The sequence below is a fragment of the Penaeus vannamei genome, chromosome 14, assembly GCF_042767895.1.
Source record: "Penaeus vannamei isolate JL-2024 chromosome 14, ASM4276789v1, whole genome shotgun sequence".
Classification (NCBI taxonomy): Eukaryota; Metazoa; Arthropoda; class Malacostraca; order Decapoda; family Penaeidae; genus Penaeus; species Penaeus vannamei.
The window spans coordinates 6212440-6223034 of record NC_091562.1 but is presented as its reverse complement, the minus strand read 5'-3'; the positions used below and the strand labels follow the sequence as shown (position 1 = coordinate 6223034).

At 35.5% G+C, this 10595-nt stretch overlaps 2 protein-coding genes across 4 annotated transcripts in view; one reads left to right on the top strand and one right to left on the bottom strand.

Moving 5' to 3' along the window:
* Positions 1-2481: 2481 nt before the first annotated feature.
* Positions 2482-6795, bottom strand: EMRE (Essential MCU regulator). Its single transcript, XM_070129663.1, has 3 exons — positions 6547-6795; positions 3193-3348; positions 2482-3031 (listed from the first exon to the last, which is right to left on the bottom strand). The coding sequence occupies exons 1-2, from the start codon at positions 6689-6691 to the stop codon at positions 3221-3223; spliced, it is 273 nt and encodes a 90-aa protein (XP_069985764.1). The 5' UTR covers positions 6692-6795; the 3' UTR covers positions 2482-3031; positions 3193-3220.
* Positions 6796-7285: 490 nt separating this feature from the next.
* LOC138864011 (uncharacterized) overlaps positions 7286-10595 on the top strand; it is a 26843-nt gene continuing 23533 nt past the window's right edge. For all 3 annotated transcript variants that reach the window (XM_070129662.1, XM_070129661.1, XM_070129660.1), the window contains exon 1: positions 7286-7392. In XM_070129662.1, the coding sequence (XP_069985763.1) occupies positions 7367-7392 (26 nt within the window). In that variant the 5' untranslated portion in view covers positions 7286-7366. The remainder of the gene's footprint in view (positions 7393-10595) is intronic.

Here is a 10595-nt window from a genome sequence, read left to right as displayed (position 1 = left end):
CATATGGGAAATATCTTGACAATATTGGTGAAGGATTTATGGCAGATCTTACGTGGAAGAGTGATCGAAGGAGAGTTGAAGGGCAGGGAACCAGATAAATTAATTTCAGATAGGCTTGTTGTAGGGGCAAACCTGAATGGCCCTAATGAGGGTACACATTCTTCACTGCTGTCTAGGGTGCGTCTGAAACGTGGGGAAGAGAAACAGTCTACCTCATGAGGGATACAGGTTGGATAATGAACTAAGGGAATACTGTGCCCATGACACAACAAAAAGCCAGTCTTCATCCTTTCAACATGTCTCTTGCACCTCAGGAAGTGGACAGAAAAAGGAATTGAAATTAGTTGAACCAAGTGCCGAGGCCCGAGATGAGGGCAGTCCTCAGCATTGGGCTTTAGCCGCGTTTCCTACCACGATAACAACAGCCATAAACTTGGGGGTGGAGGGCAGTAATACTGTTAATAATTATGACAATGATAATAGTAATAGTATCAGTAATATCAATAATGATAATAACAATGATTATTATAGAAATACTGACAATAATGGCAATAATAATAATAGTAATAATAACAATAATAATGAAATAATGATAGTAATAATGGCAGTAACAATAATGATAAGGCTAACAGTAATAATAATAATGTGATAGATATGATGATATTGATAATAATAATACTAATATAATAGCCATAACAGTAGTAATAGTAATACTAATGATATTATTATCATAATTAATAAAAATAATAAAAATAATGATGTAGTAAAAGTAGCAGCAATGTATTGATAGTAATCATTATTATGAATAATCATTAAAAATAATTATAATGGTAATGGTAGTAATAATGAAAATAATACTAATGATGATGATGATAATAACAATAATAATAAGTATACTAATAATATTGTTATTATTAATAACAATAATGATATGAATATGATAATGATAATAATGATGACAATAATAATAATAATGATAATAATAATAATAATAATAATAATAATGATAATGATAAAAAATAATAAAAATACTAATGATAATGACAATCAATAATAGTAATAATGATAATGATAATAGTAATAATAATGCTTGTAGTAACAACAACAACAATAATAATACTAATGATGACAATAATAAGAATAGAAGTAATAATGATATTAATAATAATAATGATATTATTAATAATAACAGAAGTAATGATAATGTTAGTGAGGATAATAATAATAATAATGATAAAAATAATGATTACAATAAAGATAATGATAATAATAATGATGATAATAACAAAAACAGTAATACTAGTAGTGATATTGATGATAACAGTAATAATAATAACAATAATGATAATAATAATAATAATAATAATAATAATAATAACAACAAAAGTAATAATGACACTGATAATGATAGTAATAACAATAATGACAATATTAATAACAGTAAAAATGATGATAATGATAGTAATAATAATAATAATGATAATGATAATAATAGTAAAGATAATAATAATAATTTCCAAAGAAATAGCATTAACATAAATATAATTTTAACAGTGATAGTGATAATAATAACAATAATATTAAATAAATGATTTTTTTAATAAATCAACAATAATAATAGTGATAGTAAAATCTTGCAGCTTTAATCAAAGTCAAAAACATTGTTTCATTAACTATTCATTTTTTACTATCAGTTTTGGAATATCATTACTTTCTGATAATAATATATTGATATTGGAAGTAGCTTGTGGAGGAATAATATTTCAAACATTTGTTCAGGAACAGTAAGATAATGTAAACTAATGTAATTAAATACCATACGATGGTTGGACGGGGAAGAGCTGCATTGCTTATTCTTAATGCCATTTATTAAATAACTTGAGCTCGTTTTTGTGTTTTTTAAGGACAGGTCTAGAGTTAGAATTACCAAGTTGTCTGACTAACTTGGCCTTTACAGATTCTCATGCTGTCATCGCTATTTTTGTCAAAAGCCAGTGAAGGAAATGTATTACTATCGCTGAAGCAAGGAAATACTTTTGAGATAATTATATGTTTTAAGGGCTTATTTTGTAATAACTTTTGGAGTTTAGCCAATTCCCACATACACACTGTGAAAAACAAAAACAGATAAAGCATGTATTATTAATCAATTTTATAAGAAAAAGAATGCTTTTGAATAATTGTATTTCCTCATATTCTACTTTTCTAAACTCAGCAATAAATTCCTGTTCCAAAGACAAGTTTCCATTCAAAATGTGTTAATATTAAGAAATTACATTACAAATGTTTATTAGTTGTCCTGACCAAAGGCCATCACTACTTTCACTGACTTCAGTATCAAATCATGGTGTCATATTACTATAGCATTTAACGAGTATCTCAACATACTGCACAAGCCAAAAGTTATGCTTTACCTAACGTAAACTATAGCTACCAAGTCTTAACATTTCTGGATACATGAAAATGTAAATAAAATGCAAGTTCATTCTTCAGTAATTTATTTCAAGGTTAAGTACACTAAACAGTTAGTGTATTTTAATCAAGTCAATTATAAAACTACAGCATTTGGTTTTGGGGCTGAAAAATAATTAACAACCTTAGCTGTATTTTCAATTGTTAGATGATCAAATTGAGTTTTCCATAATTTTCTTAAAATATAAATGTCAAAATATTCCAAGGAAGAAATAGTCACGAAACATATATTCATTGTGCAATAGATAACTGTGATCAATGTAATTCTTTAAAAAAACAAGAGACTGACAGCCTCCAATTTCAGTGATAAAAAGGAATCACTTTCAAGTTAATAAGTAATAAATGCAAAAGTCTATGGATGATACATTGGCAGGTTCATATAATCATATTGAAACTTTAATTCAACAACAAATTACTTAAATATAATATCTGCAGTTCTAACATTGGTAAACATCTCTTAAAAACTACTGATAAGGGTCTTGGTTCATGCACTGGACATGATTCTTGGAGTCCAAACCCGAGTCGTTGAGGGGAGGAGACTAGATGAATATTCACAAACCTGCAATGAGAGATGTCAGTGAATGAGGCAATACTTCTGAATGATAAAACTTTCTGGTTAATATTAATTCTCAATAATATTTTCAGACTAAATCCCCAACATCTAATTAACACATCATTTTTTAACAAATGGAAATATCAATGAAAGAGAGTCCACTTTACCTTCTAATTTTTGTGAAAACCTAGATGTTCAATCATCATCATCATCATCAGAGGGAACAAATAGTTCATTTTCTTCTAGGAAGCTTGCAATATTCTTGCTTATTTCAGCACCAGTGAAGATTCCCAGAGAAGTCGCTAGAGTCACTCCCATATATCCTGTGGCGAAGGAATGACTTTTAATTCCTGGTTACTTAACACACTAATAATAAATGAGGAGTCATCATTGTTTTTCCTAAGTTGCAGTCCATCATACAATAGACAGTTTTTGAAAAATATATGCCATCCTAGTAACGGTAGATTCCTCAAATTATATGCCTAGAACTTACTGGGGGAGAAAAACAAAGAAAAGAAGATGAAGAGAAACAACAAACTCTGAGAATCCATAGAAATGGCCTAATGACTATTCTTTTCCTTTCCCCCCCTCAGTTTCTCAAAACCCTTATTCCAGAAATTATCTCCAATTATTGGGGCAGAATTATTACGTCAAGTGGTAAATCACATGTAAAAGCATATTATCTCTTTTGCTTATGAACAATACTAAATGATTACTATATGTTAATACAATAAATATATATGTATAATATATATTGTGACCAATGTTACAAAGAATAGAAAAATGACTGGCAAGATAAAAATAAAAAGGAATAAAAACATACTCCAGCAACTTAAACGCAAACCATCTTCCAAGATATCAAATACATATGTGCACTCAATGATGTTATAAATCAGTTGAACCCTATGGCCACCGGACCTTAGGTAAATAAACAAACATTCTCCTGAATTACTGGCAAATCAGGGGAAATTTCAGATACCTCATTGTATAAATGCATATTTGTCATGCAATCAAAGAAACATAATCGTACACCAGCAGCCATTACATTACTTTCTTCTTATAAATTGTAATGAAACTCGTAGCTTATCACAAATACTACAAATAATTCATGCATGATCTAGTATATGCCAAAATTACACTATAAACTTTTAGTACCTATTTATGGTTAACATTTACTGTATACTAGACCAGATCTTACAACATGCTAATTTGACAATGCAGTTTAAATTTTTCTGTAAGTCCCTTCATTATATAAATAAAAAGTAGAATTATTCATTCTGGAGGACATGGTGTGTGTGTGTGTTTATATGTGTGTGTTTTTATGTGTGTGTGTGTGTGTGTGTGTGTGTGTGTGTGTGTGTGTGTGTGTGTGTGTGTGTACGCATGTGTGTACGCATATGTTTGTGTACGCATATGTGTGTGTGTACACATATGTGTGTGTGTGTACGCATGTGTGTATGCATGTGTGTGTGTATGCATGTGTGTGTGTGTGTGCGTATGCATGTGTGTGTGTGTGTGTGTATGCATGTGTGTGTGTGTGTATGCATGTGTGTGTGTGTATGCATGTGTGTGTGTGTGTGTGCGTGTGTGTGTGCGTGTGTGTGTGCGTGTGCGTGTGTGTGTGTAAGCATAAGACGGAGTCCCTCTTAGGGTAATGAATATGGCAAGATTTGTCTCAGGGATGGCTTAGACTAGATGAAGATTTTGGGTACTGTTTACATTGCTGTAAACTCTAATGACACCATATATCTGAATATAATGAAATCAGCGTTTCCAATTTTACAAGGCTAGCTATGCAAATCAACACAGGTTTAGAAATGGCTTTGCACGTTTCTCTACTGCCAAGAAATTAAGCAAAAGTGTACTACCAAACATAAACCAAGGACTTTTCTGGGTTATCTACATGCAAACACAGTCTCTTCATTAACACAGTCATGATGGGATGATATAGTTATGTTATGTATGCTTGAACCTATAACAAGTTGTGCATGCTAAACAGTAATGCACTTATTTGGCCCAGGCTGACGAGAAACAACCTCTGAAAAGTATGCTTAGAGCCTCTTTTTAGTCCCTTTGTGTAAAGAATCTCGTATGCCACAGCTAAGAGTAAAGAGTGAGGTAATTCTATGTTTATCACACTTCTAATTTTTCCCTCGAGGAAGTGACTCTGTTCATGGAATTATATACTCAACTCCTTGGACCTGAATGACATTACGGTCATGTTATGGAAAAATCTGGGTCAAGGGCTAGGTGACGTGAACATGAAGTCATCAGGCAAAATGACCATGGGTCAGGTGATGTGAACTTGCCATCATGAGTGAAGGCCAGGGTGACAGAAAAGACTTGCACAAACCTCTTATACTCATTGATAAACAAATGTAGAATGTAACATGGAAAAGCCTTAACTGGCGGCGCAGGTTGTATTATGGAAAATTGATAATTATGAAAAATTGAGATACGTGACACATACCCAAATTTTCCATACTTTTTTTTTTTTTCTTGCACAGATTTATATACTACATAGATGATATTGAGTCTGTGCATGGAAAATAAGCTATTTCCATCTGGATAAAGCAAATAAAAAGACATATTTGTGGTATTACCATTCATGTCTGTATATCATTTCTTGTACTGATAACTGTAACTTTCTTTACCTTAAATGAATATCCTTTTCAATCTACCCTAGCTTAGTGCATTCATAGTGTAATGATTAACCTAATAATAATTTCCTTAATATCTTAAGGAATATTAAGGAAATAGGTTGTATTACAAAAAAATGAATATCATGAAAAAAACAAACAAACTAAATGTTACATATCTTATTTTTTAGTGCACTCAGTTATGGACTACCTTGAGGGATAATATGGAATCTGTGCACAAAAAAACAGAAAAAAAAAAGAAAGAAGAAAAAAAAAATTACGATGCCATCCGTGTTTCGGTCCACAACAGCCATGGCATGTACATACATGCCACCCGTCGGCTAGGGATTAATGGCAAGCAATGGCATGTATGTACATGCCACTTACTGGCAAGGGGTTAATAGTATTGGATTGTCCTGTAACCTGTGTAAAATTATTTACATGGTCGAAAGAATACCTTGATTCCTTTATTGGGTAGTACTGTACATTAATCTAAATCTTTATTTGTTCCTATGCAGGAAGATTACCAAAAAATCTCTCTGAATTCACAAATAAATTATCTCTAGGAAGTGCTTTTTAATCATTAATAATCATAATAATGCCTTGAATAAGTAAAATTTATCCATTATACATCCAATATTTAAAAAAGAACTGCATATGATATATAACACCTCGGTAATACACCGGCAATTTTACAGCAAAAATTTCTGGCAGGAGATTTAGTATGCATGGCAGATGTCAATTTATGTAACTAAAGATAAAAGAAGTATCTTAAAAGCAGGTGAAATGCAAAACAACAATGATTATCAAATACAGATGTGATGTTAATAATGCCAAATTTACACCAAAAAACAGACAATAAACACGAATATATAGGCTTACCCAGAAGTTTTGTCGTGTGAGGCTTTGGCATAACAGCATCGGTCGATGTAAAAGTCCCCTTGAAGACTTTTGTCATATGAATTTGCCTCATCGTGTGGATTCTAGGCGCTATCGCACGACTGGTGGCCAGGAAAACCTTCGACATGTTTGTAAATATTTGTTTTATATAGGGAAAAAGGACGAGAAACGGCTCCTGCGCTCTCTCTGGGTCACTCGATCGTTTTTCTTGTTTTGCTCCTCGAGAGACAAGGCATCGAGGCTTGGAAGTGGAGGGATGTTGTTATTTTCTTTCTTGTCTGCACCAGACATCTATTTTGATAATACATATTTTTACATTCGGCATTAAAATCTATATCTTGCTATTGCCAAATGAGGTTATATGTGGATGTGGATACTAAACAATAAACATTTTCTCCACATTACTCGAGTCGTAATGAAGGAAATATGGAACACGACGTCCACACCATATCAGCTGATTTAATAGTCAATCAATATATAAATTTGCCTAATTTCTCCATAGTTACCATGCAAAATATATGATAATAATTCCCATGAATAAGATTACCAGATTAATCGACATAGGCGAAAACGATTACATAATAAGCAGTTTCTCTCATTACCATCGAAATTACCTAAATACATTCTTCATTGCTGCATATATATGAATAAATGTGTATATACATATATACTTCCATACAAACATACATACATACATGCATATATACATATATAGTATATATAAAAAATAAAACTTTTATTTTGAATCGCCGACGGAATACGACCAACAAACAACCCGCCAAATTTCACATCAACATCTGATATGCAAGCTGTTGACAAAGATTTTATGTGAGTATATAGTGTCGCTATTATTCTAAAACGTGTCTTTCTCATTCAACGCTCTCTGTTCACGTCTGAATCTGAGGAAATGCTATTGTCAATGGGAAATGCACATCAGTCGAGAAAAAAATGTAAATTGTATTAAATTGTTGATTTTACTCGTCTTGCACATGCACTGCCAGCAAAATCAGATAATGCATTTCCCCTAAAAATAACGATTAAAAGTAAGGTCTAGTATCTCCGGCTAACAACAAGATAAGGCCATAATTCTTGTGATATCTAGAAACCATCACTTCTCACGGCAAACACAATTACACTTAGAGTATCAGTAAATATATCAGTATCTATTTATATCTAGATAGATAGATATGTAAATATATTAGGCTTTGTGATATTTGAATGCGGTTTGTTTATCCACAGTGATCAACATAGAATGAATTCATGTAAAATGAAAATTTATTGGCCTTATTAAAATCCTTGTATGATGAATTAATAATTTCTACTGACAACAGAAAGTCATATGATTGTGCATGTTCTCGTCAACATGCCAAGGCCACACTTTTTTTTCTTGAACTCTCTCTTCCGTTAGATTTTTATTTTGTTTATTTGATAGGTTTGCTTATTTCTTGGAATATTCCACACACACACACACACACACACACACACACACACACACACACACACACACACACACACACACACACACACACACACACACACACACACATACACACACACACATACACACACACACACACACACACACACATTCATATATATATATATATATATATATATATATATATATATATATATATATATATATTGTCTGTGGTTTGGTGCCCCTACTTCTGACACCAATCTGTCAGTGTCGTGTCGTGGACATCCTATCTCTGTCGCTAAAATGTGAAGGGTTTCTTGTTGAAGTTCTCCGCGGTGGTTGTTCAGGGAAACGAATGGTCTGGTTGTGCTCTTTATTGGAGATAGTGGCGCGAGCGAAGGTTGAAGAGATAATCGGCCGGCTTGTGTAGAAGTAGGCCCGAGCAGCGGTAGGCCTGGCATTGGGCCTGGAGTGGTGACCCCCAGGAGGAAGGAGCGACTGAACGGAACCGTGATTCGAGGTAGAGTGTTTGTTGAGGTCAAGATGGGTGGAGGTCATGAGCAAAGGGGCATTACCTTGGTCAAGCCAGCTGCCCTCGTATAACCCGAGTTGGCGGTCATGGATTGTGCAAGTAACAAGTCCTGTACCAGTCTCACGATGGTCCCACCATCTGTACCCTATGATCCAATTGGTCATATCAGGTCTTTGAAGAGATGCAGCTTAATCCTTCTGCACAAATATCAGCATCTCCAAATACTCTAGTCAGGCCAATCCATCTACTGACTTCCTGGTCTGACAGCCCAGTCATGAACTACACTACCAAGGTATGTAAAGCTCTCTGTGATTTCAGTGTCCTCACCGCAAATATGTACCGACCGAACAAATTCTAGCATGCCCCCAAAGACCTAAATCTTGGTCTTGGTCCAGACCTTTAGATCCAGGGGGTTTGCTTTATTGTTAAATGTATCTAGAGTCACCAATAGGGTTTCTAGAGACTGAGATAGAATAGCAACATTGTCAGCAAAGTCGAAGTCACCTTGATATTGACCAGGGTGGTTCTGGCAAAGGTAACTCGATACTACCCATATCCAGGTTAATTGTTGGTGGATCAGCCTGGTATAGCCCAGAATATATATATATATATATATATATATATATATATATCATGAACTACACTACTTAGGTATGCAACTGTGACTTCAGTGCCCTCAACGCAAGCACGTACCGATCAAACAGGTTCTGCTAGCAAGCCCCTAGTCCTAGATCTTGGTCCTGGTCCAGAAGACCTTTAGACCCAGGGGCTTCGCTTCATTGCTAAATGCATCTGAAGTGTCCAGAGACTGAGACGGAATAGCAATATCGTCAGCAAAGTCAAAGTCACCTTGATATTGCCCAGAGTTGCTCCACAATGACTTTTTGAACAGTAGCTCTGTCTAGCAGGTGGTCTCTGAAACGTGAGCGAGAACCTTGCCTGGTATACTGAGAAGTGTAAAGCCTCGGTGATTACTGCAGTCTCCTCGATCCCCTTTTCTCTTCCAGAGAGGAATGATCACACCCTGCAACAAGTCAGAGGGAATGGTACCAGTCTGCCAGATGGCAGCCAGGACAGCATGAAATCCATGTGCCATAGGTTCACCACCAGCCTTTAACAGTTCAGATAACCACTGCTTCACCACTCTTCAGCTTGGAGATCACCCCCCTAACATCAAGTAGAGAGGGTGGACCCACGCTGATGGATGATTCCAGCAAAGGTATCTCGACACTACCTGCATCGAAATTAACTGCTGTTGGAACAGCTTGGCCCAACTGCTCAAAATATTCAGCCCAATGCTCCTGCACCCCAACAGGATCTGAAATGATTTAGCTATTTACTGACCAGACTGCAGTATAGGTTCTGTTAAGTCATCAAGTGCTGCGAAACAACCAGAGATAGCCTCAGCAACCCCTCCCCCTCCCTCAACTTGTCCACATGAAACATCCTAGAGTGAATATTGGACGGATGGGGAGTTTTAAAGTTGACTCGGAGTAGCAATAACAAATCCATGATCATTACCACAGAACCCACCACTCGTATACACCCTGAAGTTCTGGAGGATCCTCCAACAAGTGCTGACGAGGATGTGGTCGATCTCCTTGGCCAAATTTCTCGCATCGCTGTACCATGTACCATGTACGCAGGTCAGAGCGCTAGTACCAAGAGCCAGATTACCTCAATTTCTGGGACTACAAAGTCCTGGAAAAGGAGGCTATTCTCGCAGTTGGCATCAGCTCCAAAGCCATGAGAACCGACAGACATCTCATAGAACGGCTGTCTGTCACTGATGCGAGTGGCGTAAAACATCTCTTTCACGCTAGGGCTAAAATCTGCTGGAGATGGCTATGGATGCTCCCTGTAGACGGTGACCATCACTGCCGCCCAACCAGTAATAGGTGTAATCACCCACACTGACCATGCCACTGCCAGGTCTTCTCACCTACGAGCAGCCACCTCAACTCTCAGCTGCTTTGGTTCCCTCGACAGCTATGGCAACTGAACATTCTGTCACAAAGAGCAGACGTTCCAAGCTCCCACCCTGAGGTTCAGCGACGGGCACCTCTGCCACCCCCGCCG